General features: G+C 69.1%; 1 protein-coding gene across 2 annotated transcripts; it reads left to right on the top strand.

Annotated features, from left to right (window-relative positions):
• Positions 1–365: 365 nt before the first annotated feature.
• On the top strand, positions 366–27,943 carry GPSM1 (G protein signaling modulator 1). 2 transcript variants are annotated; one of them, XM_047768931.1, is made up of 14 exons: positions 366–525; positions 6,681–6,902; positions 7,682–7,817; positions 8,551–8,693; positions 9,625–9,748; positions 9,962–10,077; positions 10,417–10,572; positions 11,466–11,574; positions 12,607–12,730; positions 18,750–18,820; positions 19,590–19,769; positions 24,791–24,950; positions 25,242–25,450; positions 25,925–26,374. In XM_047768931.1, exons 1-14 carry the CDS (start codon positions 461–463, stop codon positions 26,093–26,095), a joined length of 1,986 nt encoding a protein of 661 aa, XP_047624887.1. In that variant the 5' UTR covers positions 366–460; the 3' UTR covers positions 26,096–26,374. The 2 variants fall into 2 exon arrangements, with proteins under 2 accessions (XP_047624887.1, XP_047624886.1); XM_047768930.1 differs by lacking the exon at positions 25,925–26,374 and adding an exon at positions 26,381–27,943 and having other exon boundaries at positions 370–525.
• Positions 27,944–27,988: the final 45 nt, after the last annotated feature.

A 27,988-nucleotide genomic window follows, 5' to 3' on the forward strand; every position in this document is an offset into this window, starting at 1 on the left:
GGGAAGCCCCCCACGCCCCCCCCACGCGGTGGAAGACAGGCTTTGGGAAGGCGACGCGGACGCCCGAGGCCATCACAGGCCCCGAAGCCCCCAGAAGCAACGCCAACGCCAGGCCCCGCCCCCGCACTCACTCCCCCACCCCCCGGGGCCCGCCCAATGCTCGAGGGCTCCGCCCCCCCCGCGGGCCGCCCCCCCCCCGCGCTTTCTCCCCTCCCCCCCACCGGGTGGAGGCGGAGCCTGCGGCTCGGTCCGCGCCCCCTCCCCCGCGGGCGGCGGTGACATCACGGCCACGGCGGGAGGGGCGGCGCCGCGCACATCACTTCCTCGGCGCCTCCCGCCCGCGCGGACGGACGGACGACGGGCGGGCGCTGGACAGCGGCCCGCGGACCGGCCCGCGGACCGACGCAGGGTGGCGCGAGCGTGGGGTGCGCGGCCCGCGGCCCCCGGCGCCCCCAGCCCCATGGCCGGCCCCGCCCCGCCTGCCGCCGACGAGCTACCAGGCCCGGCCCGGCGCCTCTACTCCAGGTGGGTGGGCGGGCGGCGGGGACGCGCGAGGACGCGCGGGGACCGGGCCGCCGGGGCCGCGGGGGGCGGGAGCCGGAGCGACCGGCTCGGAACAAAGGCGAAGGCGGCGGCGGCGGCGGCGGGCGCAACGTGGCGCGGACGCCCCTCCCAGCGGGGCCGGTGGGGGTTGGGGGTGCCCACGCCGCGGGGGGTGGGTGGGCCGAATGGGCCCCTGGGGTGGGCTGCTGCCCGCAGAACCCCTCCCCGCGGCCCCCCCTCCCCCCCCCCCGCCCCAGTGCCCAGGACAGGTGTTGGGAGACGGACAGCTCCTCCAGCCCCCCTCTCCTGGCTGCGAGACCCCTGGCACTGCAGGTGTGCGGTGGGGGCTGCCAGGAGCTTCCCTTCCAAGCCTGGCACCACCTCCCCAGTGCCAGGGCTCGAGTCCTGGGGGGACAGCGTGGCTGAAGAAAGCAGGCTGTCGTGGGTGGGGCCCTGCCCCCTGCCCCCTGCCCCCTGCCCCCCACCAGCCCCAGCGGATTGTGGTGGGTGGGGGCTGCAGTGGCCAGGTGGGTGTGTGCCTGCCTGAAAAACCACCTGGCCCGGGCAGGTTCATGGGTGATGCCAGCGGTCTGGGCTCTGTGCCCCACGCCCATCAGGGGTGACAGAGTGGCCCTGACCAGGGCCGCGTGCCTACTTGGTGAGTCCAGGCGGGTTGAGGGCGTTCCAGGAGGTGATGCCTTGAGGCGGGCACAGCTTCTCCGAGGGCCTGTCCTCCGGGACAGGTGTCCAGCAGAGGGGGGCAGGCGCCAGTGCCGCTCAGGGGCCGTTTCCTGGCTGCAGCTCCCAGAGGCAGGCCTGACTCCGACCTGGAGGGCCTGATCTCCCCAGCTCCTCGCTGCCTTCTTAAGACCTGGGAGCTGATGAGCCTCCCAGGGGCCTGGCCTGGCCTGGCCTGCAAGGATGCTCCAGCCCCCACCAGCAGTCCAGCCGCAGCGGACATCCCCCCTCTCCCCCCCGCGTGCAGAACCAGGCCCTGGTGGCCCCTCCCACTTTGGTCTGGTCTGTGCTGCGGCCAGAGACACAGCCCCATTGTGTGGGCCGGAGCGCTGAGCCCCCGCCTGCCTCCTGGGCCTCATGCAGGGGGAGGGGCCTGCGGGTGGGTTTGTTGGCAGCTGGCGCTGGAGGCCTGTCCTAGGGACCCCCTCCACGGGCCCCCTCGTGGGAATGGAGAGCCGTGGGGACAGCGAAGGCTCCAGGGGCATCTCTCTGGTGGAGAGGGGGTGTCTGGGAAGAGCCGCAGTTGATCTGGGAGCCACCGGCCCTGTGTTTGGGGGGGTTGCGGGTGGAGGGGGCTCCAGGGCCCTGGGAGACGCTGCACAGCCGAGCTTGGGGTCTTGTCAGGCACGCCACAAGCTGAGCTGGGCACCTGGGGTGTGGGCTGGTGCCAGGGTCCAGCAGGCGCACTCCAGACAGGACCCTGGCCTGGGGGGCTGTTCCTGGGCAGTGACAGAGCTCTGAGCAAACGCTGGGAGAGGCCCAGAGGCCTGGAACCTCGCAAACTGGGCCCTGAGTTAAGCCCAAAAGGACACGCCTACAGAGATTTGGGGAGCAGGCCACTCACCTTCCTCCAGGGCCCGTCAGGAGGCCCGTGGCGAGCTTGGACCCACGCAGGTAGCCGTGGCTGGGTGTGGGCAGGGCGGATCCTGGTCAGAGCTGGTTTTCAGAGGCTGCCGGGAAGCCGTCAGAAGGTTGCCTGCCCCGCTAGGCTGTGTGTCCGGGGAGGCCCGCCTGTGGGAGTGCGGGGTACAGGCGGCCTGGCACATGGATGCCCAGCATACGGGCACCGCACGGGCGGCTGTTTGGGGAGAGCCCCCGTGTGGGGGCTCCCTGGAGCCAGGCCAGGTCTCTTCTGCCTTGCCCCCCAACCTGGGGGCCCCCCTCTCGTGCTCACACTTCTGCCTGGGGAGGTGGGTCCAGGTCCTGGACAGGACTGGGCCGAGAACAGGTGCTGAGGAGGGTCTGAGTGTGGGTGTGTCCGTGAGCCCACTGCGTCCCCACATGTGGCCCCGAGGAGGGGACTGGTTGGGGAGGCACAAGGGGGTGGGGTCTTACGGGGTCTGGGAGGGGATGGGCAGGTGTCCGGGAACCCCCCCCAACCAACGTGGGGGAGCCACCGGCCATCCTCCTGTGGCGCCCTGGTCCCTGAAAGCCAGCAGCCAAGTGCTCCTGCCCAGGGCTGGGAGGGGGACAGCGGGGGGCGGGGGGGTGGCGGCAGAGCAACCCTTCCCCTGGGGTGACTTGTTAGAGGAGCCCCCAAGCAGCAGGCACCCAGACAGGGGAATCCCAGGCTCTGCCACATGGCCTCGCCCCAGGACTCCCTAGAAGCATGGCCCTAAGGCGCCCTCTGAAGCTGGGTGGCCCTGGGCTCCGCCTCTTCAGCGCTTCCTGCTGTCCCTTGTTGCCTGTCCCAGGCTGTGCCTAGGTTCCACGCCCCTGACAGAAGGGGAGTCAGTGAGGCTTCACTGGGGGTGGTGGGACAGGTAGTGGACAGCTCTGGATGGGACAGCTGCGTTTAGCCGAGAGGGAGGCTGGTGGAGACACAGGCCCCGTGAGCCTTGGTGGTGGGAGCCGGGGCCTGGCTGGGAGACCGGCCTTGGTGGTGGGCACCGGAGGGTGTCGTGCCAGCCATCAGGCAGACGGCAGGTGCACAGGGCCCGTGGGGGCAGAGGGCAGAGAGCAGGGCAGGATGGTGGCTGCTCTCTGGATGCATCTCAGGTGCCAAGGACGAGCGGGAGGTATGGGAGTGACACGGTGGCCCAAGCAGTACCGCCAGCCACTGGGCGGTCAAATAACCACTTCATTAACAGGCAAGCCAGTGGGCAGGTGGTGGGAGCCTGGCAGAAAGTGCCCTGCCTCCTGGCCACTGCGGTCTGGCTTCGGGGAAAGCTGACCCCGGTCAGCCGCTTTCAAGGAGAGAGGCGCTGGGCGGTCGTGGGCCTCGCGGGTGGAAGTGGCCTGGCTGCCGGCAGGCTGCCCGAGGCGTGGGCTGCGGGGGGCGGAGGACTGCGGACCAGCAGTTAAGCAGCTGTTCAGCCCATGTGGCAAATCCCAGATGCGAGAGCGCAGACCAGAGCCCCGAGGCCCCAGGAGTCCTGGCCCGTCTGGCCCAGAGCCCTCGGGGGCCGTCTTGTGCCCTGACAGTAGGGCTCTCGGTGGCCCTTGTGGGGACAGGCCTTTTGGAGGCCCAGCAGTCTTGCAGACTGTGGGCAGGAAGGCTGGCTCGGCAGACGGATACTGAAGTAGGTGGCCTAAGGTTGTGGTAGCCCCAGTGCGTGTCCCCAGCGGACGTGGTGGCACCTTGCCTGGTGACGGCAAATGCCCAAAGGCCTGCAGAGGTGGTGTGGAGGGACAGAGGCTCCAGAACCTTCCTTACTGGGCTAGGGGCTCAGAGGGGAGAGAGCAGCCTGCGGTTCAGGCGTTGGGCAGCCGCCCCCGGAGGCGGAGGAGGGGCTTGGGGTTGCCGAGTTTGGGGGTTCAGCTTGTGGACAGGGGCTGGGCCAACAGGGGACGGTCGAGGCCCCACCTGGCCCCCTCAGCTGCGTTGTCGGGGGTGGACGAGCAGCGTTGGACCGAGGCCTCCGGGCAGGGAGGCGAACAGGGCCTGGTGTGGGTGGCCTGGGACCCTTCCACCACTGAGACATGGGCCGTGCCAGGCGGGGGGGGGGACAGACAGGCAGACCTGGACCTGTGCTCACCTGTTGCGCTTGCTGCCTGTGTGTTGGTGTCACGTGCTGCCGCCAGGTCAGGCTGCGGGGGCGTCAGGGAGGACAGGGTTGGGGGCGGGAGGGATGGACCTCCGGGAGGGCGGCTGGAGCCCAGTGCAGACCGGCCCGATCCCAGCTGGGCTCTGGCTCTGCCCGGCAGGGGAAGGGCACATGCACTTTCTTTCTTCGCTTACCCCCGGGGCCCGCTGGGTGCCCGTGGGACCTGGCTCTGGCCCAGAGCTGGCCGCGGGGCCAGCGAGGGGTAAGGGTGTGCAAAGGAGTCTGGGTGAGCGGGAGCGAGGCGCTGCCTCTGCACCCCTGCTGTGCGCCAGCCCAGAAGGAAGGGAGCCAGGACAGGCTTCCCTCTGGGCTCCCCCCTCCCCGCCCTGCTGACGCTGCTGATCCCGGCTCTGAGCCGCCCTTGATCCCCTGATGCGCCGCAGCCCCTGGGAGGCCCTGGATGACCTGTCCGAGGGCCGGGGTCTTCTGCAGCCAAGGCCACCAGAGCCTTCAGCCCACCACTCAGGTGGGCAAGCAGGGGACCCTGAGGCCAGCGCATCCCCAGGACCAGCAGCCGGCGCGCCGCGAGGGCTGGCCGACCGGGAGGGAGCCTCGGAGCCCTGCCATGCCGGCCGCCGCCGAGGGCCAGCCCGTGGCCCTGAGCTTGGCAGAGAGGGCCGTGTGCACAGTGGTGTATGGCGCCCCCCGGCCGCGCCCGCTGCTGCTGCCCGTGGGCCTGGAGCTGTGGCTGTACGTGCAGAAGATGCGGAACCTGCAGAGGAAGAGGTCCGCGGGCTCCGGGGGCTGACTGGTGGGGGGAGCGGGCGCCGGCCTCCGGTTTGGAGGTTCTTGGGCCCGGGGAGGGGGCGGGGCCTCTAGCCTGGGACACCCTGCCCGGTGCCTCCCCATGGTCCGGGGCCAGCCGGCGACATCGGATGCCCCATCGTTGTGCCCCGGGCCCTTCCCAAGCCAGACACCTGCCTTCTCCGGACCACTGACGCCACTTCTCTGGGCGCGAGGTGGGTTGGGGGAGGTCACTCCGTTCAGCAGATCACGCGCGTTTCAGACCCCACGCCCGTCTCTGCGGTCTCGGGAACAGAGGACAGCTGGCCGCGTGGTCGGCAGTGGGCAGGGACAGGCAGGGCCCAGGCAGGGGGCCCGAGCGTGCCTAGGGGGCATCTGGCTGGTCCTTCCCAGAGCGTTCTCGTTCTTGGCGGGGTGGCTGCCCAGAAGGGGCATGCTGCTGGCGGGCCCCGGGGCCGGGTGTCCTGGTCTCAAGGCCTTGTCCCTCACCCCCAGCTCTGAGAGGCCACAGGGCTCTGCCTGAGGCCGGGGCAGGTGGGGAAATGATGGGGTCCTGAGCCCGGGCCCCGCGTCCCCCGGCGGGGAGTGACCCTGACATTGGAGGGTCCGCACAGAGAGAGCACTGAGCCTGCGGGGGGGTGGGGGTGGGGGCTCAGCTCCTCGAGGGCCTCGCCAGCCCTGCCGCAGCGCCTTCTCGTGTGCTTGTCGTGTGCTCGTCGGTGTGAAAGTGCGCTGCTCTCTGGACGGCGCGGGAGCAGAGTGAGGGGGGTGTGGTGACTTATGGTGAAAGGGCCTTTGAGAAACGCCGCCAGAGACAACTTCACTTTTTAAGGAGATGCATTGGTTCTCCCCAACCGCCTAGTCACCCCACAATCCTAACAGGCAGTGAAGGGGCGAGTGTTTCTTCTCGCGTGAGTTTTCCTTGAGCTCCAATGACTTCAGAAAAGGAGTGGGAGTGAGAGGAGGGGGACGGGGCAGCCAGGGCGGCACAGAGCTGCCTCTCGCCTCTCGGTTTTCCAGGGTGCGGGAGGGGTGGGGGCCGCGCCCTCCCCTCCACCCAGGGCAGGACACCCGCTCAGATGCAGCCCTGCCCCCCAGAGAACGGGCTGAGCCCCCAGCCCGCCTCCGAGAGCCTGGAGGGTGGGGGCTCCCCTCTGGGAGGTGGGACGGGGAGGGGCTGGGGTCCTGCCAGCGTGGCCTTGACTGTCTCGCTGACCCTATGAGCCTGGTCCTCCGTGGGGTCCGGGCCAGCGCAGGCTCCCGTGGCCGCTCCAGCGGATGGCGGGCCACCGGGACTCGGGGAGGGGGGCTGTGTCTGCAGCTGGGCCACCGTGGGCTGAGGGTCTGGCTGTAGTCACAGTCATGCCTTTGCCAGGCGCTCGGGGGGGAGCCCCCGGCCTGAGGAGGAGCGAGCAGCAAGGTGGGGCACAGGTGAGCCATCCGCCTGCCAGCCTGGGGCTGAGCTCACCGCCAGACCCAGCGCCGCTTCCGGGCGTTTGTCTGGAGATTTCCACTCGTGCCCACGGCCAGGGTACTGGCCTCGGATGGTCCGAGTGACGTCGTGGGGCGCGCGGGGCCCCCGGCGTGACCTGTCCTCCCTCTGCGCAGGATGGAGGCCTCGTGCCTGGAGCTGGCCCTGGAGGGCGAGCGGCTGTGCAAGGCCGGGGACTTCAAGGCAGGCGTGGCCTTCTTCGAGGCCGCCGTGCAGGTGGGCACAGAGGACCTGAAGACGCTGAGTGCCATCTACAGCCAGCTGGGCAACGCCTACTTCTACCTGAAGGAGTACGCCCGCGCGCTGGAGTACCACAAGCACGACCTGCTGCTGGCCCGGTGAGTGCCCGCAGGGCACCCAGAGGACACCCCTGGCCTGGGGAAGTTCCTCCAGGGGCTTGTGGAAGCTCAGATGCATGTGAGCCTGTGTGTGGGTCCGTGTGTGTGAGCGTGGGGGTGCCCCGGGGTGCGTGTCTGTGTGAGCACGTGTGTCTGGCCTTGTGCGTGTGCCTCTCGGGGACTGTGCGAAGGGGGTGTGGTGGCTGGGGGTGACCGCCCAGAAGCCAGTGCCTTTCCCTGGTCTGGGGGTGCTCAGGGCAGCCCCCCAACCAGACCTGGGTGGAGCCATCCTGCCCTGGGGGCCGCCCTGCTCTCAGCAGGAATCCTACCTCTTCCTTGCTGGCCCCACCCACTCCACAGCCCCCTTAGCCCCCCCTCTCCCCGCCCCCCAGGCCCAGACCTCCCAGGTGGGGGCGGAGCTTCCGGCACAGGCCCTTCCCCTCTGCCAGAGAGCCCTGTTCTTAGCCCCCAGCCGGTGTGGGGCCCGCTGGCACATGCGAGTACTCACTGGGTGGGTTATTCTAAAGTCCCTCAGCAAGGCCCCAGCTGTCCCTGCCTCCACGCTGGCTTCGCAGCCCCCCCCCACCCCCACAGACCCGGCCCAGCAGAGGACTCGTCCTGAGCTGGACCCCAACCACCTGGGGACCCTGTCCAGCCCCGTCCCGGGGGCTTAAGTCACTTGGTCCTCCCAGGTCCTCACCGCCCTCCCCAGGGCTCCTAGCCAGGCTCAGGGTCCCAGCCGGTCCTCGGCCCAGCCCCTCACTCCTTCTTGCCTCCAGGACCATCGGTGACCGCATGGGGGAGGCCAAAGCCAGCGGGAACCTGGGCAACACGCTCAAGGTTCTGGGCCGCTTTGACGAGGCTGTCGTCTGCTGCCAGCGGCACCTGGACATCGCTCAGGAGCAGGGGGACAAGGTGGGCAGGCGGCCCTGACCTGTGGCCTTGTCTGGGGCTGAGATTGGGGCGGGGGACACGACTCACAGCCCCACGTCTCCCCCAGCCCTGAGGAGGAGGATGGGAGAACAGGCTCCTTCACACATGAGGCCACGGCCAGCTCACACCCGACGCCGTGGGGCTCCCCAGGCTGGGAATCCCGCCTCCCCTCTTCCATGTCGGCCCCGCCCTCACCAACCACCCCCTGAATCCACCAGTGCCCCCATCACTGCTGGGACCGGGTGGGGCTCTGGGAGGAAGCCTGGCTGGAGAGGCAGCGTCGGTCACCCAGTGGTGGTTCTGGCTCCGCTGGCCCCTGACAGCCCTGCTCCGTCCACCCCCCACCCCCGTGACCCTCAGCTGTGACAAGCATCCCTGTCCCTGTGCAGACAGGAAGCTGCGGCTGGCCAGAGGCTGATCGGTGACTAACTTGCCCCAGGCCACTGTCTGAGGGGGCGAAGCCACGCCAGAACCCTGACCTTTGGGCATCGGAGAGGGGTGGGGCCAGGTTCTTCCCTCCCCACGACCGTGACTCCCACCTTAGTGTCTGGACCTGGTGATGCCACCCCCAGCTCCTTCCCTTTGAGGCCACAGGAGCAGCAGGGACAGTGGGCCAGGCGGCGGGAACACCAGCTCTGTGCGCACAGGGCGGGGCCGCGCTTCCTCGGGGGTAGCTCTGGAGACGGCCCCCACCTCAACCTCCGTGTCCCCCCAGGTCGGGGAGGCGAGGGCACTCTACAACATGGGCAATGTGTACCACGCCAAGGGCAAGCAGCTGTCCTGGAGCTCCGCGCAGGACCCCGGGCACCTGCCGCCCGCCATCCGCGAGACGCTGCGCCGGGCCTCCGAGTTCTACGAGTGAGCGGCGGGTTTGATGAGCATGGGGACTGGGTGGCCTGGGCTCAGAGTGCCCTCCTTCCCCACCCCACCCCTGGCTGTCCTCTGCCCGGTGGGACCCCCCCGCCTGGGCGTTCCCCACCTCTGGGTCTTGTGCCGTGGTGGAAAGACACAGTGAACCGCTGAGCCAAAGCCACGTGTGGCTTCTTAAAACATTCGGCTGGGAGTTCCCGTCGCGGCTCGGTAATAATGAACCCGATCAGCCTCCACAAGGATGTGGGTTTGATCTCTGGCCTCATTCAGTGGGTTAAGGATCCGGTGTTGCCGTGAGCCATGGTGTAGGCCGGCAGCTACAGCTCTGATTCGATCCCTAGCCCGGGAACTTCCATAGGCTGTGGGTGCAGCCATTAAAAAAAAAAAAAAAAAAAAATTGGGGAGTTCCTGTCGTGGCGCAGTGGTTGACGAATCCGACTAGGAACCATGAGGTTGCGGGTTCGGTCCCTGCCCTTGCTCAGTGGGTTAACGATCCGGCGTTGCCGTGAGCTGTGGTGTAGGTTGCAGACGCGGCTCGGATCCCACGTTGCTGTGGCTCTGGCAAAGGCCAGTGGCTACAGCTCCGATTCGACCCCTAGCTTGGGAACCTCCATATGCCGCGGGAGCGGCCCAAAGAAATAGCAAAAAGACAAAATTAAAAAAAAAAAATTGGCTGGAAAAAATGGCCTGGACATTGGGCTGAAGCCCCCTCCCCCGGTGCAGGAGAGAATGGAGACTGCGCCTGCGAAGGGTCGGGGGCGGGGAGGGGGCCGGACCTGGGCCTTGGCGCTCAGACAGCAGAGCCACCCTCCTGGGGGCAGGACCCTGGGAGGGGCTGCGCAGAGGCCGCCTGCTTCGTGTCCTCTGGCCTGGGTGGAGGCTGGCCGGGGGGACCGGGCTCAGGCAGACCTGCCCCCAGGAGGAACCTGTCCCTGGTGAAGCAGCTGGGCGATCGGGCAGCCCAGGGCAGGGCCTGCGGCAACCTCGGCAACACCCACTACCTGCTGGGCAGCTTCGTGGAGGCCACGGCCTTCCACAAGGAGGTGAGCAGGTGGACGGGCAGGTGGCAGAGTGGCCCTGGTGCTGGGTGGGAGCCGGGCAGCAGGGGGCCTCCTCTGGTTCTTCTGGGCGTGGTGCTGGGGCTGCCCCTGCGGGCACAGGAGCATGAGGCTGGCCACGCGGGGCGAGGGGGGCAGCGCCTGCCATCCGTGCCAGGCTCGGGCTGCTCGTGACCATCAGGGCCCGTGTCTGCTTAGCGCCTGGCCATCGCCAAGGAGTTTGGAGACAAGGCAGCGGAGAGGAGGGCCTACAGCAATCTGGGGAACGCCCACATCTTCCTGGGGCGCTTCGACGTGGCCGCCGAGTACTACAAGTAGGCAGCCCCGCACCCAGCCCGGGGCCGTGGGCCCCAGGGCACCTGGACACCAGGCCAAGGGCGTGCCCACACCAGTCTGCCCTCCCAGCCTCCCTGGGGGCCACGTGGGTGTTCTGTACCCCCTGGAAGGGATGGACAGAGCCCGGAGAACCCCCATGGGATCCTGGGGCTGGAGGCTCTGGGGCCTCTTCCCTCTCCCGTGCCCCCCCCCATGCCCACCGTCTACTTGTTGGGAGAGGGTGGGGGGGTGACGTGAGCAGTGCCTCGGGGCAGGGAAGTAGCAGACTCCTCTTTCCCGGGGAGCCGACCCGCCCTCGCCCCCCCCCCCCGCCCCAGGAAGACGCTGCAGCTCTCACGGCAGCTCAAGGACCAGGCGGTGGAGGCACAGGCCTGCTACAGCCTGGGCAACACGTACACGCTGCTGCAGGACCACGAGCGCGCCGCCGAGTATCACCTGAGGCACCTGCTCATCGCCCAGGAGCTGGCTGACAGGTGTGTGTGGGGCGCGTGCGGGTGGCAGGGCCCCGCTGGACGGCTCCTGACGGCCCCTCCGGGCCCCTGGGCCCAATCACAGCTGATCGTAGCAGCCTCGCCACTCTGGCCAGGGTCTGAGACCCGGCTCTGCCATGGACCCCCAGCCGACCCTGCACAAGGCGGCCCTGCCCAGCCTCGGCCTCCCTCCATCTGTGGGCCGCGCCACCCTCCAAGTGGGACTGGGTGCCTCCAGGTGGACCTGGGTGCTCATAGCCCCCTTGGCACTAGCTGCTCGGAGGCGGGGGGGGGCCTGTGCCCCAGGCCCCGCCCACTGCCCCTTTGAGCCCCCCGCCCCCACCGCGTCTCTGTAACATGGGTGTTTACGGAGAGACAGACCCACCGACTGAGCTCCCCTGACACAGCCGCGCGGGCAGGTCCCGGCAGGCAGTGGCCGCAGGCCCGGGGCCTCTCCTGGGGGGTGGAGAGGAGGGGCTTCTGAAAAGCTCTCGCAGGAAGCTCAGGGTGGCCTGTGATGTTTCTTGGAGCTCGAGTCGGCTGTCGACGGGGCCTGTGTGCGGGGGGGGGGGGGGGGGCTCAGTTGGGTGCTTGGGAGGCTGGAGGCTGTTACTGTGTTTTTATTTCAATTGGAAGATAAATCATTCAAGGTGATGAGGTCACTGCTGCTCAAGTGGCGGGAGTCACGGGTGTCGGCCTCTCCGGCCACTAGGGGGCGGTCAAGGCCACGCCAGGAAGCCTGCCCCCCCATCCTCCCCGCCCCCCATCCTCCCTGCCCCCCCCCCGACCCACCCCGACGGGCCTGACCACCCGGAGGTGGGGGGCTTGGGATGGCCGGGCGCTGGGCAGGCGGGCAGACCTGTGAGCAGGCAGGGACCGGGTTACTTTCCCGGCAGAGTGGGCGAGGGCCGGGCGTGCTGGAGCCTGGGGAACGCCTACGTGTCCATGGGGAGCCCGGCACAGGCCCTGACCTTCGCCAAGAAGCATCTGGAGATCTCCCAGGAGGTGAGCCGGGCTTGTCCCGCCCCAGCCCCAGCCGCCAGCCCTGGCCTCAGCCAGCGTTGCCCACTCCCCTACCACCACTGGGGCAGCCAGCCTACCCCAGGCTGGCCAGGGGCCTCTGTGTGCTCCAGGCTCTCTCCGGCCGGCTGGCCTCTCCCTCTTTCTCTGGCTATTGCCACGTGCTGCTCGGGGCCCGACCCCCATTGCCTTCTGTGGTAGCCCGGGGCTTGGGGGGAGCACAGGGGTCTGTTTTCTGCTCCTCGAGTTTGGTGTTGCCCTTGGGCAGTGGGTGCTTCTGTCCCCAACGGAGCGGGGCCAGGTTGGGCCACCAAACACCTGTGCCTGACCCCAGAGGCATCCTGGGGGCACGAGGACCCAGCTGCCCCTGGGGAGTCGTCCCCGGGGACCCCTCCACCAGATCCCTTCCTGGGGAAGGTGGACAGGGACGCTCTTGCTGCGGTCAGAGCAGCCCGCCGCTGGGCACCACAGTGTCGGCAGGGGTGAACTCCGGCTGCCTGGCTCCTGGATGACCCTCTCCTCACCTCACCCCATCCTGCTCCCACCCCACCCCTGGGAAGCAGCCCCCATCAGGGCCACGTCACCTCCCTCCAGCACCCCCAGCACCTGCCCAGACCCACCACAGTCCTGCGTCCGTAGTGGGCATGGCCCCTCGGGAGCCCAGGTGGAGGTGGAGGGCAGCGGGAGAGCGGCTCAGGTCAGGGAGGCTGTTGTCCTCCGAGCACAAGTAGGGGTGGTGGCCCCAGAGGTGCCTCCTGTCCCTCCCTTCCTCTGGCTGTTGCTGGGTAAACACATGGCCGCCTGGCAGCAAGGGTCCCAGGACCAGGACTGCTCCGCTGGGGTGTGAGGGGCTTTCTGGGACGAGGGAGGCCACCCCACCCAGGGACACCGCCGGGCTCCCCCTTTAGTGCAGTGGGTCCTGGTTCCCTTGGAGATCTGGGGGGTGACTGTCCCGTGGGAGTCACATCGGGGCCTCCCTGCCCACCTGCCCGCTGACCTGGACCTGCCTGGCTGCAGATTGGGGACCGCAGCGGGGAGCTCACGGCCCGTATGAACGTGGCCCAGCTGCAGCTGGCGCTGGGCCGGCTGTCCAGCCCGGCGGCTGCAGAGAAGCCTGACCTGGCCGGCTACGAGGCCCAAGGTGAGTTCCTGGGCTGAGGGGTCCAGTTCCTCCACAGCCGCGGACCCCAGGGCCTCGGAGAGCGAGGGTGTGGCAGGAGGGCTGCGGGGTGGGGGATCGGGGGCCGGGGGCACAGGCTCTTGCTGGGGCAGAGAGTGGGGCTCTACCCCCAAACGGGACACGTTCCAGCAGAGCTGCCAGGTTAGAGAAGGGTTCCCTCAGGTGCTGTGCCCGGTTCCTAGGGAGTGTCAGCACCTGAGCCCCATCCCCGGCTGCTCCGCGGTCATCACAGGGGCGGGCGGGAGCCAGGGTGCTGGGGGCAGACCGGATCCAGAGGTCAGGAGGCGCAGGACAGAGGTGGGCAGTGGGGGCACAGCACAGGTGAAGGGGCATCGGGCCTGTCCTGTCTCTGCGGAAGGGAGGGCCTGGGTCCCCAAGAGCCTGAGGGGTCCAGCGGGGGGTGAGGGGACACTCACTGACCTCCCTGGCCACTCTGCCCCCTGGGGCTGAGGCGCTCTCTCCAGGCTGGGGGCTGGGCCTGGGGGAGGGCTTCCAGGGGGACTGGAGTGGGAGGGGGCTGCTGGCAGGAGGGAGGGGCGCCTGCACGGGGCTCATCCGCTGAGGCTGAGCCCCGGTTGGAATGACCTCAGTCACCGGCTGCCGGTCGCCCCATACAGGTCAGGGGTGCGACTGGCACAGGCACGGAATGTTCCCTGCAAAGCAAATATTGTTAATAGATGCAGGGGGAGGGGGAGCGGGGGGGGGCACGGTGGGGGGCTCGCCCTGAGCTGCTGCAGGTGGGGGTGGGGCAGGCCCTGGGCGGGAGTTGCCTAATCCGTACTTCTGGAGTTTTCAGGGAGTCGGTCCCAGGCCCTTCGAAGCTGCGCTTCCCAGACCGCGCTCTGCCCCAGCCCCCGAAGCCCCCAGCCCCGCCCAGAGTGAGGCTGGGAAGCCTGCGGGCTGTGGTGTCAGGTGTCAGGATTCTGTGTGTGTGTGTTCCGTGGCCTGTCCTGGAAGGTGGCGGCACGTATCAGCCCCCACTCAGAGGCTGAGGATGGAGGAGAAGAAGCCAGGCCTCTGGGGCCCTGGCCACCCTCGTTTGGGAGGCGCTGTGGCCCCTTTGCACCCTGCCCCACCCAGCACACTCAGGCCGAGACCTGCTTTTCCGCGGGGGTTTTCCCAGGGTGGGCAGCTCTGCCCAGAGCCCCTGGGCCGCCCTGGCCCCGGGAGGCCACGCCCGGGGACCCCAGCAGCAAGTGGGGGCAGGGCTGGGCCCAGCGTCTGGAGAGGCCTCCACGGAGGCGCGGCCCAGCCCCGGTTTAACGGGTGTTTTCCTCCTGCTCCGAGCCCAGGAGAGGGGGCCGCGGGCGAGTTAACGGCCAGGCTGTGCGCGAACAAGGCAGCTTCTGTCCTCCCCACGCCGGCTCCTCGGCTCTGCCCCGTGCCCAGACCCTGCCCGGCCTCCGGAAGCCTCCTCCCAGGGGCGGTGGTGCCCCAGTGCCCGGCGCCAGCAGACGCTGGGAAGAGGCTGTGCCCCTGCAGCCCTGGGCGCTGGGCCGGGTGCCGCTGCGGGAGGCAGGCCGTCTGAGCCTGGGCAGCCCCGGAGAAGACCCTGCTGGTGAGCCTGGGGGCAGGGCCTGCGGTGGGAGCTCCGCGCAGGGCCGGCGGTCACTTGCACGCGCGCGCGCTGCTCAGGGTGCGCTGTGCGGGGACAGCAGACTGGCCGGGGGCCGTCTTCGTGGGGTGAGCGTGGGCAGTTGCATGTCCAGAGCCTGAGGTGCGGAGGAGGGGTGCGCCCCTGGGAGGGGCCTCAACCAGCCCCCGGAGGAGCCCCTGGGAGAGGACAGGACAGGAGGGAGCTCGTGGCTCTGGCCTTTGGAGGCCGCGGCCTGTGAAGGGCTGGCCGGCTGGAGGCCAGGCCTTAGGGGCCTGTCTTGAGAAAACAAGGGGGCTTGGGAGTTTCCATTGTGTCTCGGTGGTAATGAGTCTGACTAGTATCCACGAGAACCCGGTTTCGATCCCTAGCCTCTCAGTGGGTTAAGGATCCAGCGTTGCCATGAGCTGTGGTGTAGGTCGCAGATGTGGTTCTGACCCCATGTTGATGGGGCTGTGGTGCAGGCCGGCACGTATAGCTCCGCTTTGACCCCTAGCCTGGGAACCTCCATTGTCCATTGCCGTGGGTGCGACTTTATGCAGCTGGAGGCCCCAGAACCGGCCTGACCGTGTGTGTGTGTGCATGTGTGTGTGTGTGTGTGTGTGAGAGAGAGAGAGAGAACCTCAGAGCTCTCACTGCCACCACCCCAGCAAAGAGGCCCGCAGTGGGTCTGGGTGGGCAGGGGAACCTCTGCCGCTGCTGCCTGGGCCAGGGTCAGTCCTCCTGGTTGCCTGGTGTGTCCACCCTTGCCTGTCCAGGGGGGCACTGGGGGGTGGGGCATGCAGGACAGAGCTCCCGCTGTGCCCCCTGGTGATGCAGGGTCAGTGCTTAAAAGAGGGATCAGCCCTGAGCCCTGCAGGCTGCCCCCCTGCTCCTCTGCTGAATGTCCCTCTGCCTGTCTGCAGTGGGCCAGCTGTCCCTCCCAACAGGGTGTGCTGGGCCCAGGGCAGCAGGGGTCCCTGGAACCACGCTGAGCCACCTCAGGAGGTTGGGACCTTCGAGGTGTCGCACCTGAGTGGCTGTTTAGGCTGCAAGCTTTGGCCCCTGCTCCGAGTGTCCTGGCCGGCTGACCAAGGGACTTGACCAAGCCATGCTCCAGTGTCCCAGGAAGATTCTCTGGCAGGGACAAGGGACAGTGCCTGGCAAGGCTAAGATGCAGACACGTCACTGCCTGTCTGCGAACAGCAGGTGCCTGCAGCCCACCCGTGCCCAGGCACTGTGATGGACAGCTTGGGGCTGCAAGACCTCCGAGGCCTCTGTCCTCACGTCTGCTCTTTTCCGGCCACCCTCAGGCCCCCCCCCCCCGGGCTCCCCAGGGGAGCCTGACTTCTCAGAACCCCCGCCTCGAGCAGGCACGCCTGTGGCCTGACTTCCCTTGTCCTGGATCTGGCACTGCCCCCGCCAGGCTCTGGCCTTGGCCCGGTGGTCCCCTTTCTTTATCCCCAGTGTCCACAGTCCTGGGGGGGTGGACCTATGCGGGGGATGGCCCAGCAGGGACTGTGCGTGAAGTTGCACACAGGCCCCACACAGTAGGTGCTCACTAGGTGCTAGTCCTTCTGCCATCCGTAAAGGACCTACTACGTGCACAGCCCTGTCCAAGCTCTAGGGCTTTGGTTGGTAAGCGGTCACTGCAGAAAACAAACCATGGGAGGTCCCGTGTGGCTCAGTAGAAACAAACCCAACTAGGATCCATGAGGACACGGGTTCGACCCCTGGCCTCACTCAGTGGGTTAAGGATCTGGCATTGCCAGGAGCTGCGGTGTAGGTCATAAACACAGCTCTGATCTGGTGTGGCTGTGGCTGTGCCGTAGGCTGGCAGCTGCAGCTCCAGTTTAACTCCTAACCTGGGAGCCTCCGTGTGCCAAACCTGCAGCCCTTTGAAAGAAAACAAACAAAACACATCGCACACGTTACGGGCGCTTTGGGAGAGAGCATCTCGGCGGGGGGGCGGGGCAGGGGCGGCAGTAAACACGCAGCGGGTGGGCCTCGCGGAGGTCTCGGGCTGCTCCGGCTGCGCAGCGGAACCCCGCAGGCCTGGCGGCGTGAGTGGTGGCTGCTTCTCTCGCAGTTCTGGAGGCTGGACATCAGGGTGCCAGCCCAGCGGGGTTCTGGGAGGTTCTTTTCCTGGTTCAAGGACGGGGTGAGGGGAGGAGAGCGAGGGGGCCCTCTGATGGCTTCTGCGTTGGCCACTGATCCCGTCGTGAGGGCCTCGCCCTGGCGACCTCAGCCGGTCCCAAGCTCTCCCGAGGCCCCGCCTCTTGTAGCGTCACATTGGAGTTTGGGGTCACCCACGAAGACTGTGGGGACACGGACATTCAAACGATAAACGACATTTGAGCAGAAGAGGAGCGAGTGAGCCCTGGGCTGAAGTCGAGGCGCAGCAGAGCCGGTAGAGGAACAGCCTGTGCAAAGGCCCCGGGGCAGGAGGGGTCCCGGAGGGTGGAGCGGCGGGGGTTCTGGCGAGGCCAGAGAGCAGGGGCGGCGTGGAGGGTGGCAGGGCCTGCAGCGAGGGCCTCACGGGCCCTTGGTGAGCCCCGCCCCCAGAGCCGTGGGCCCCTCAGGGTCAAGCAGAGGAGGGTCTAAGCAGGGCCTTGGAGCGTCCCTGGGGCCGTGGCCTAGAGAAGGAGCCGTGGGGCAAGGCCGGGGGGAGGGGGCCAGGGTCTGAGGGCTCTGCAGGAGCAGCTGCCAGGGTTTCAGGAGTGGGGCCAGAAACATGCTGGGGGGCGGTGGGGGCGGCCCTCAGGGAAGTTTCCAGGCCTGACCCCCTCAAGTGGGCGGGGCAGGAAGCTGGCCGGCGGTGCCAGCCTGGATGCCCCAGGCAGGTCGGGCTCAGCCAAGGGGCTGTTGGCAGCACGGGTTCGGCTGCCTCGGCGTGCTCTCCAGACAGAGGGCCATTTAGCCCGGCCTGGAGGACCTGCCTCCCGCCATCCACACCGGCCATGAGGGCACTCGCCCCGGAGCCAGTCCGGCTGCAGCCCACAGGGACCTTCCTTGGAGGGCCAGGCGGGCAGAAGCAGCCGTGCAGGGCCGGGGGCCCAGCGGGCAGAGGCGGGCAGCTGAGTGGGGCCCCCGGCTGTCGGGGGCCAGCCCACAGAGGGGCCCCCATGCTGGCCTGTGGCGGGAGGCGGAGCAGGGCTTCCGCGGGCTGCGGTGAGTAAGGACCGTGGACGGGGGGCTTCGAGCCTCTGGTTCGGGGTTGAGGCCTTGTTTCCCCCCTGGCTGCCTTCCTCTTGGGGGTAGGCAGCGGGGACTCTGGCCCGTCACTGCTCTGGCTCCTCAGCCACGAGTGGGCCACGTGCCCCGAGGCCATGTCCCTCTGGCTCAGGGCCCGGCCGGAGCCTCCCAGCCAGGGGCAGCGGCAGACCTGCAGGACCACCGCGGCCGGGCCGGGGACAGCAGACCGCCTAGGGCTGGACCCGTGGACCCCTCAGCACTCTCGGGAGTGGCCCGGCTGCCCCCTGATCGGGCCGCTGTGGCCGCCCCCTCCCCGGCTCCAAGGAGGGTGGCCGCAGAGGCCCCTCCGAGGATCACTGCGTCCCCACGTCGAGCCGGCTCACTTCTCTGGCAAGCGGGGGGACAGGGCGTGGTTTTCCCCAAAGCCAGAGGCCAGGACAGGGACATGGTTGTCCACACCATCTCCTCCAGCCGCTCTCGGCCGCCTGCCCAGTTCTGATGAAGCCGCAGCTCTTTGGCTTGGGCCGCTCTGAGCGACGGGCCACTGGAGCCGGCTCCCCTCCCTCAGGACTGGGTCCCAGACAGCGGGGGTGGGCCCAGAACCCAGGCCGTGCTGCGAGGGCCTGGACAGGGCGGTCTCCGGGACCAGCTCCCCGTGCCACACGGGCGTCCGCAGAGCAGCTCAGCCTCACGAGCAGAGCAGTGCCCGGCGCTGGGGGTGAGGATGGGGTGAACCATGGCACCCACGGTAGCTTGCTGGGCACCTGAGAATGCCAGCCGCCGTGAGGTGCTTCCCTGGCCTCCCCTGCACTGCAGGCACTGCTGACCCAGGCACACCGAGCTCCTCAGGGTGGGTTGCGGCCCCCAAGGCCCCATTCTGCCCACCCCGCCTCCTGGGCCACCCACTGTGCGGACGGGGAGCGGGTGCGGGGGCAGCTGAGCCGACTCCGAGGCCCATGGCTGCGCAGACGCAGGGGGTCATCCCAGGAGAGGGAACGGTGCAAGCGGAGGCTGCAGAAAGCCAGGGCCAGGCCTCGGGAACCGGACCTCATGGCGGGAGGGGGGCCCGAGGCCAGACCCACCCGGGCGCCTGCAAGGTTGGCACCCGAGTGCTTGTCCAGTCAGGGGCTCATGGGGCGTCAGACAGCGAGTTTGCCTCCACGTGAGCCGTGCGGCGGGAAGTGCCGGCTGACTGGGTCTGCTCTCTTCCAGGGGCCAGGCCCAAGAGAACGCAGAGGCTCAGCGCGGAGACCTGGGACCTGCTGAGGCTCCCCTTGGAGCGGGTGAGTGGGGCGGCGGGGGCGGCGGGGGCAGGAGGGGCGGCGGGTAGCCACCTACCCTCAGGAGCAGAGCGTGGGTCACAGGCTCATGAGGCTGGTGAGGTGTTTGCTGAGCAGCCGCTGTCCACCTGGGCACCCGTCTGTGTCACGTCCCCGCCACGAGGTACAGATGCCCTCCGCTGCCCCCGGGAGGCCCTGGGGGACCAGCTGCCCTCACTTTCCTCCTCACCTCAGGGTGCTGCCAGCCGGGGCCCCCGGGGGACAAGCCACGGTCCTTAGGTGTTGCAGACCCCGTGTCCTGGCCGGTCCCCCTCCTGTCTGCCTGCCGTGCGCCCGGATTCTGCTCCAGGGCAGCCGACTTGTTCAGGTGGAGCAGCTGGGGCTCCATGAGCCCCACACAGGTGTGGGGGCCCTGGGCTGCTCTGGGCCTGGAGAGGCCCTGGAGCAGTGGCCTGACCTTTCGGAGCCCCTCCTTTCTCCAGTGTAGCCTGGGGTCAGCTGGGGACACCCACGGACTCGTCGGGGGACAAGGCTCAGGGCCACTCGTCACCCACGGCTCGGTGTGGGCAGGTGGACGCCTGCGGCTGTCCGAGCTTCTCCGGCACCTCCGCCCTCCCCGCCCCACGCTGCCCGGCGCTGCTCCGTCCTCCTCGGGCGCCCGAGCGCCCCCGTGTGTGTCAGCGAGCGGGGGCTGCGTCCGCTCAGCCCCCCTCAGGGTCCTGGGACTGGATCGTGGCCGCCCTCCCACGCCCGCCTTCCTCCCCCTCCCCAGGAGCAGAACGGAGACAGCCACCATGCGGGGGACTGGCGGGGGCCCGGCAGGGACCTGCTCCCCCTTCCCGTGAGGAGCCGGAAGTACCAGGAAGGGCCAGACGCTGCTGAGAGGAGGCCCCGGGAGGGCGGCCACTCCCCGCTGGACAGCGCCGACGTCCGGGTGCAGGTGCCTCGCACGGTAGGCGACGTCTCCTCAGGCGCTGACAGCGTCTCGGGGGGCCGAGGTCACGGCCCCGTGCTGACCCCTGGGACCTGGTGGGCCCCTGCTGCGGGGACAGCTTTGTGGACAGGAGGGGCAGGCAGCAGACAGCCCAGGAAAGGTCTGCAGGCCGCTTGGGGTGCAGGTCAGGTCCTCGGGCAGCCCGGGGCCACGGCGGACGGAGGCAGACAGACGGGACTGTGGACGGCTGGGAGGGGAGGCGGACTCCTCGTCAGGAGGCGGGTCGTGGGGGTTGGGGGCCTGGCCCCGGGCGACCTGGCCGGTGTCCCTCTCTGCCTTGGAGCCCAGGCTGGCCTCTCCAGGCTCTCAGGGGAGGGCCAGGCTACCAAGGGCACAGGGGCAAACCCACCTGCCTGTCCGAGCCCAGGTTCAGAGGTCGACCTGGATCCAGACCTCAGAGAACGAGCCTGAGCCGTTCTCTCCCAGGGTTTAACCAGCACCTTTCCGGCTTCGAGGCGCGTGGGTGCCGTGCTGGGTGTTGTCAGCCCCATCTTGCCCTGTCTTCCCACGAGCCTGGGGAAGCTCCGCCTGCCCCGTTTGGCCCCAGCCTCACCAGTGGCCAAGTGACGGCCGGAGCCTGGGTCGCTGGAGGGAGATGAGGGCAGAGGCCAGGCTGTCCCTGGGGCAGGGGGGAGCCCTGCTCGGGCCTCAGGTAAAGGAGGATGTTGCTGACACTGCCTGTGTGTGAGGGGCTGGCGCCCCACCCCCCCACCCCCCCAGAGCCCAGGCAGTGCAGGGCGATGCCACCGGCGCAGCGGGGGCTTGGGGGTCTGAGGAGGTATGGCTGCGGGTGGTCTGAGGGGCCTGAGAACTTGTCCTGGGGTGGGGCGGGGCGGGGCTGGCCCCCGAGGTCAGGCTGGGAAAGTGGGTCCAGCTGGAAAGGGCCAGGACACTGGGGAGCCACCGCAGGCAGAGTGTGGGCCAGGCTTGGCCTGTGCTCCTGGCCCCCACGGCCTGGCGTCCCCGCTCAAGGTCATACTCGCCAGGGAGTGGGAGCTCCCGTCATGGCCCAGCAGTAACGAGCCTGCCTAGTATCCATGAGGACTCGGGTTCAATCCCTGACTCCGCTCAGTGGATTAAGGATCCGGCCTTGCTGTGGCTGTGGTGCAGGCCGGCAGCTGCAGCTGCAGCTGCGATTTGACCCCTAGCCTGGGAACTTCCACTCGCCGAGGGTGCGGCCCGAAAAAGCAAAAAGGAAGGTGTTTACAGGGTCGGCGCCGTCTTCACAGCCTGCGTTCATGCTGGGTAACGGGGGCCGAGTGAGGCGGGGCAGAGCCCACTCCCCGGCCGCCTAGGCCCCCGCCGCAGCGGGAGCAGAGAGAAGCCCCAAACCACCGCCGCCTTCCCACACGGGGGCTGCTTTGAAAGCCTCCCCCAAGGCAAGCAGAGCCAAGCCGTACCCCGGCCGCCCTCCCTTCTGGGGTCCCAGAGGCAGGACCGGGAGGTGGAAGCCACCAGACGAGCAGCGGCTGAAGCGGGTAGTGGACCCGCCAGAGCACCCGGGCCACCCGTTAATTCTGGCCTCAGCCAAGCCCATCGCTGCAGACCCGGACCGGACGGTCGGCAGCCGCCGCTCAGGCTCGTCACGTGTGCTGTGCCCACAGCAGCCCCGAGGCAGAGACCACGGCCCTGGGCAGTAGAGAAAATGGCTTGAGGACGTCTGGCCAGGAAGCCTGGAGCTGAGGTCCCAAGGCCCCAGTCAGCTCTGGCACCCCCAGCTTGGCCCCCGCAGAGGACGCGGCAAGGCTCCGGGCCATGGTGACGCCTGTAGAGAAAATTCCTGCCTGAGTCCCGAGCCTGGACCCCATCGTCGGGCTGAGCCCCAGGCCCATCAGGGGAGGCAGCCTCAGGGGGCCAGGCTGAGGTGGCTCCGGGGCCGAGGGGGAAGGAGCCGGCTGCTCTTAGCCGCCCCCCACCCGTGGAAGGCGCAGGACAGAGATGGCCCTGGGGGGCCCCGCGTCCCATCCTCGCCCCTTCCGGGGCTCGCGGCCAGCTCCTCAGATGCCTCGAGGGGTCGGCCCCTGCCAGGCCCAGGGATGGGCCTTCCAGAGCAGGAAAGGTCACCAGGGTGGGCAGAGGTCCGGGGGCGGCTGCGCAGGGGTCGGGGTGTCCGGTCCCTCTGGCTGAGCCTGGGCCTTGGGGGGTCAGAGCTGGAGGAGGCTGGCGGCTCGGGAGGGAGAGGGCGCTGTCGGGCTGTCGGGGTGCGAAAGGGCTTTCCAGACAGGCCCCATCCCCCGGCCCCGCGACCGCGCTCGGCAAATCCATCTCCGAGTGTTTACGGAGAGCGCCTGTGTGTGTGCGTGTGCGTGTGTGTGTGTGTGTGTGTGTGCGTGTGTGTGTGTGTGCGCCCGCGGGCGTGTGCGCGGGGACAGGGGAGGAGCCGTCACCCTGGGTCCTATTTAAGCATCAAGCGAGCAGAGCCCGTGGTCCTCAGTGGTGAGGCAGCTCCGGGCACCGCGGGCAGAGCACAGGGACCTTGGCGTCCTGCCCGGGCTCCACAGGGTCCAGCGCCCCACCCCGCGGCTGGCCGCTCCTGGGGAGAGCTGCCCATCCGCGTGAGTGTGGGGTCCCCGACACGGGTGGAGCCTCGTGGCCCGTGTGAGCTGGGGGGCAGGGGTGATGGTTGGCGGGGGGGGTGCAGTTACCCAAGTGGCCGTGTGGTTGGCTGGGGGCCAGCGGTCAGGTATGGGGGGGGGCGTCCGGCACAAGGCTGCCCACCGGCCCGGCTGCCTCCCACCCCTGCTCTCCATCCTGGGCAGCTCGGGAGCCATGAGAGTCACAGCCCTGAGGTGATGGCCAAGCTGGCTGTTGGGGTGGGCAGCCCCAGGCCTTGGGGGGGGCGGGTACAGTGCGTGACCAGACCAGTGACCCAGCTGGCTTCCTCGTCCGGGGTGCTGAACGTTTTGCAGGAGGGCTGGAGTGAGGCCAGGCTTCCGATCTCTGGGACAGAGGAGAGGGTGGCAGGAGTGGGAGGTGGCCCCCAGGTCCCCTGACTGTGTCCTGCTGGAGGGCGCAGTGCTGTGGTCTCGGGCCTTTGAAGCCTGTCTGGACGGCTGGGGAGGGGCTCTCGGCCCAGCCTTGGCCACGGTGGTGACGGGGCCACAAGAGGCCTCCAGGCAAACCCCACTGTCCTCCAGGTGCACCCGGGAGCCCTAGTCCCAGCCCAGGGGAGGCTGGAGAAGTGTTGGGGGCGTGCGTCCAGAGAAGTAGGGCCCAGGGCTCTCACCTTTTCTGGGAGGCGCCTGGCTTTGATCACCTCCAGACCCCAGCCAGGGCCCGATGTTGGGCTGCGGGCCGGGAGCAGGTGTCCCCTGAGCGGGGTGGACCTGTGCTCACCCCTCGCCTGGCTGAGCCAAAGGGCCCTCAGCCTTCGAGCGGAGCCCATGACCACCTGGTGGAGGGCCCAATGTGGAGCACCCACCAGAGAGCAGCTGGGCCTGCGGGTCCCCCGGGAGGCCCCGAGTGGGTGCAGCCCCTGCCAGGGCTCTTGGAGCCAGTGCTCCCCTCCCCGCTAGGCTCTAGGGGGGAGGATAGAGCCCCCCAGCCTTGGCTCTGGGCCTCCCAGGTCAGGCAGGGGGTGGGGAGTGTCCCCCAAGACCCGAGCCCTGGTGGGGTCTCGCTGCCAAGCTGCCACGTGGTGGCTCAGGTCAGTGGGACTGCCTGCCCGGCCGCCCCTCTCGGCTCAACGGGTACGTCTGGCCTTCGGAGGCCGCGCTGCCCCGCAGCCTGAGCCCAGCTCTGAAGAGTTCTTGCTGTGTTGGGCCTCTTCTGGGTGGTGGGATTCTGAAGGTCACGTGTTTCAGGCCGGGCCCAACTCTGAGCAGCCAAGGGCACCAGCTTCTGATGGGGGAGGGGGGCGCAGGACGTCCTCGAGCAGCCCAGTGCCCTCAGGAAGCCCCCGCAGCCGCCCAGTCAGCCCTCAGGCTGGATCAGGCCTGTTGCGGGGGGGGGGGGGGTCCTTCAGAGAGACCGTGCCTCACGGGGTGCAGACCGAGGCGGGCAGGAGGGGGCTTAGCCGAGGCCATCCAGCCAGTGACCTGGCCTCAGACCCTATCCCCTCCCCTAAAAACCGTGGCCCCTCCGAGGGTCCCCTCCCTCCCAGGGCCTTGCCCAGGCCCAGCCAGGTCACCCCAAGGTCAGCCCTCCCCGCTGCCTGGGCTGCACGCCGACAGCATCGCCTGGAGTCCCTGTGGTCCAGCCGGCGACCAGGACCGACTCCCGGCGGGGCCTCCGGGCTCTGCGCCCCTGTGCTCAGCAGCCCGTGGGCCTTCACACTCAAACCCGGGCCGGCAGACGGGGGAGGGGCTGGGCCACCGCAGCACCTTCTCTCTGGCCTGGCCCTCCCCGCATCTGTCCTCCGGGCCTGCACACAGACCGGGTCGTCGTAAACATATCCAGAGCCCACAGGGGAGGGCTGGGGGCACCCAGAAGCCCTCGCCTCCCATGGTTTGGGCTCCTCAGCTTTGATGGTGTGACCTCATGTGGCTGGCACCTCTGGGTCCACCATCACCCTGCCAGGGCCCTGGCCCAGGGCACTCCGAGTGTACACAGCGGCCATCAGAGTTCCGTGCCTGCCAGCAGCTTAGTCGCTCACACGCACACTCGTCTGTTCATTGAGCAGACACCAGTGAGTGCTGTGTCGGGTGCCAGGGTGCCCGGACACAGGTGGCACTCACTGCAGGAGCTGCATTTGTGCACAGTAGTGCCCCGGTGGGTATGGAGCACAGGGCTGCTGCTGGGGGGTGATGACGCCCAGTGGGGGCAGGCTTGCCAGGCGGGGCTGTTGCCAAGTCCAGGAGGATGACAGAGGCCTGGCTGAGGGTGGCCTCCACCCGGGAGAGGTGGGCGGGGGTGGGGGAAGGCGCCCGGGGTTGTGGGGGGGCTGCAGGTCGGAGAGGAGGGGCCTGACCTTGGCCCCAGCCGAGCAGCCCCAGTTGTGTCTGGGGGAGCCGGCGCTGACTGCCCGCCCCTGCCCCCAGGGCATCCCGCGGGCCCCGTCCTCCGACGAGGAGTGCTTCTTCGACCTGCTGAGCAAGTTCCAGAGCAGCCGCATGGACGACCAGCGCTGTCCCCTGGAGGAGGGCCAGCCCGCCGCGGCCGCCGAAGCCACAGCCTCCCCCAGCCTGGAGGAGCGGATCGGTGAGTAGCCGCTGCTGCGGGGCTCGAGGGCAGGGCGGACCAGCTGTGAGGGCCCCGTCACTGTCAGCTCCGCATCCCCGCCTCGCCCAAAGCTGCCTCCTGGGAGACATGTCATCACCCCGCCTTCCAGAACACAGGGTGTCAGAGCTGGCGTGGGAGGCCGGGCCCTCCTCCCGCACTTCCTGGGGCCCCCGGAGGTGGGTGGGGGCTCGCAGCGGAGGCCCTGAGAGCAGCCAGGGCCTGGGGTCGCAGGGCGCCGGCCTCCAGGGCCTCACCCCTTGTGCCCTGCAGCCCAGCCCTCGCTGAAAGCTTCCCCTCAGACCGAGGAGCTCTTCGACCTCATTGCCAGCTCCCAGAGCCGCCGGCTGGACGACCAGCGGGCCAGCGTGGGCAGCCTGCCCGGACTGCGTATCACCCACAACAACCTGGGGCACCTCCGGGGCGACGGCGACCTCCAGGAGCCCGGGGACGAGTTCTTCAACATGCTCATCAAATGCCAGGTGGGCCTGCAGCCCGGGAAGCGGGGGCTCGCCCGTCCTCGGCCCCGGGCTGCTCCACACCGGCCTGCCCTCGGGGTGGGTCTAGGGGGAGCAGGGACAGGCCAGCTTGGCCAGTGCCACCGAGTGCCCGTGGGTGCCCAGACCTGGGGCCCTCCTCCTGGGCCCCCGAGGCCCTCCAGGATGTTCTCAGGGCGGCCCCCCTTTCCCATGCCGGGACCCCAAGGTCTTGGCCTCAGGTGTTCCTCCAGCCGTGACACCTGTGTGGGAAAAAAACGAGGGCCAGGCGCGGCCCCGGGTGCAGAGGGCGGGGGTCTGGCCATCCCCACGGGTACAGTAAAGCCAGCGGGCAGGGCAGAGCTGCAGGCGCGGCTTTGGGGTCAGGAGACCTTCAGCGCCATGGCTGGGGAAGGGGCAGCCTCCCAGCCCCTGTGCAGGACGCTGGAACGTTTCCAGCTGTGACCTTCGTTCCCACAGAGAAGAGCAAAGCCCAGCCCCTGGCGAGTCCGAGGAGCCTCAAAACCAGCCCCTACCGAGCACCCCCGTGCCCCCCGCCCACACACACGTGCGCTCTGGCGGCTGCGCCGGCTCCCAGCCCATCTGCTCCAGGCCCTGCAGAGAAGCCCAGACGCCTCCTCGGCCCCCTGACCCATCGGGGCCCCGCCCTGGTGTCCTGGTGTCCACACCGCGGCGGCCCCTGGCCCAGCCACACCCAGCGGCTCTGGTTCGGAGCTCTGGCCGAGTGGGCTGTTCAGGGATCAGGGGTCCCAGCTCTGCCCGTGGAACTGATTCCCAGGGGGCCCCAGGCTGGCCCGAGCAGTCCTCCTGAGTTGGCACTGATGCCCGACAGCAGTCCCTGGGGCCGCAGAGCACCGGGCTAGGCCCCCCCGGCCTGGGAGCAACGCCGCCAACCGCGTGTCCGTGTCCACCCAGTCCTCCAGGATAGATGACCAGCGCTGCCCGCCCCCGGACGTGCTGCCCCGTGGCCCCACCATGCCTGACGAGGACTTCTTCAGCCTCATCCAGAGGGTCCAGGCCAAGCGGATGGATGAGCAGCGGGTGGGTCTCGCAGGCAGCCCAGAGCCGGAGGCGGGCGGACCGCCGGAGCCCCGGCAGCAGTGCCAGCCTGGTGCCAGCTAAGGCCTCGCGCCCAGAGCCAGGCCCGCCCCACCCCAACTCCTGAACACTGGGGTGGGGGGGCTTACACACGTCCAGGATGCCCACAGCCCCCCAAGAAGCCAAATCCTCCCTAGGCCATGCCTGAGGGCAGGCTCTGAGCCACCCAGCCCCTCCCACTGAGCCGGACGCTGGGCACAAGCCTCCTTGGCGTCCCCCTCCCCAGGGCTGTGGGCCTGCGTCTGTCCTGGGCTGGCCCCACGTGGTACGCAGCTTCTTGCGGGCCTGCCCAGCCCAGCCCTCGCCCCTGCCCTGCCCTGCCCTGCCCTGCCCTGCCCTGCCCTGCCCTACCCTACCCTCGCCCCTGCCCCCGGCCGGGCCTTCAGCATGTTGGCCGCACTCCCGGTGCTGTCCAGACCCTCCACACGCTCTCCCCGCACCCCCTGCCCTGTCCAGATGTGAACACCCTGCAGCCCCCAGCCCGCAAAGGTGTCTCTGAAGCCTCTTCTCTGGGGCCGCTGGCAACACAGGCATTCCTGCCCTCCCAAAGCCCGTCCTGGGGCAGCCAGCACAGACAGGCTTACCCAGCTCCGGTCCCTCTCCCCTCCCTCCCCACCCCCGGGGCCAGAGGAGGCAGCGGGAAGGCAGTCGCAGAAAGCCTGGAGCCTGAGCAGGCAAGGCCCCCACGCGGGGTCGCCAGACCCTGGCACTTCAGCCCCCAGCCCACCGGGCACCTGGTCATGAGCTGCCAACATCCCTCCCTCTAAGCCAGGACCCTGGGCGCTGCGGCGGCCTGGTTCTGGGAATACCAGCTGGCAGCGAGGCCTGTACCCCGGCCATGGTGGCGGGCAGCAGGCGCGAGGGCCCAGCTCGGAGGAGGCATTGTGCGCTCAGCACAAGTGGGGAGGGGCCCAGCTCAGCTCACCCCCGCCTGGCACCCAACCCTCACCCCCAGCAGCGGGGAGCTGACATCGCTGCCTTCTCCCGTGGGAGATGGTGGCCTCGGCCCTCGCCCGGACGCCTCTTCTGGAGCAGTCCTGGGTCGGCCCACAGCCCCCACAGCCCAAGGCGGCCCCTTTTGGGGGGTGCCTCGCCCGGCCTGCGGTCCTGCTCCCTGATGCGTGTGGGGAGGCGGCCGGACCCCGCCCCGCGGTACAGCCCGGGGACCTCTGGGCGGAGCGGCCTCCTGGGCCAGGGTTGGTTGGCGGGTGTGGGGTCGGAGGCCGCGGGACAGGCTCCTGCTCGGCCGCCCCACACACCTGAACGTACGTGCGTATTTATTGCCCACACGTGTTTGCCATGTTGTCAGTGGGTCTTTTCTGACCCAAGAGGTACATTTGTTCTTGTTTTTCCCGAGAAAATAAAGTTTGCCAAGTGAAAGCGGTCTGTGCTGGGATGGCGGCCGGCAGGGGTGTGGGCCCCTCC

The sequence above is a fragment of the Phacochoerus africanus genome, chromosome 2 (assembly GCF_016906955.1).
Source record: "Phacochoerus africanus isolate WHEZ1 chromosome 2, ROS_Pafr_v1, whole genome shotgun sequence".
In the NCBI taxonomy this organism is placed as follows: Eukaryota; Metazoa; Chordata; class Mammalia; order Artiodactyla; family Suidae; genus Phacochoerus; species Phacochoerus africanus.

Bases quoted from the DNA above. Each gene is read 5' to 3' on its own strand.
- GPSM1 (XM_047768930.1), top strand. From the start codon at position 461: ATGGCCGGCCCCGCCCCGCCTGCCGCCGACGAGCTACCAGGCCCGGCC. The intron at 11,575-12,606 runs GTGAGCCGGGCT...GCCTGGCTGCAG, and splicing joins ATCTGGAGATCTCCCAGGAG to ATTGGGGACCGCAGCGGGGA. The intron at 25,451-26,380 runs GTGGGCCTGCAG...GTGTCCACCCAG, and splicing joins ACATGCTCATCAAATGCCAG to TCCTCCAGGATAGATGACCA.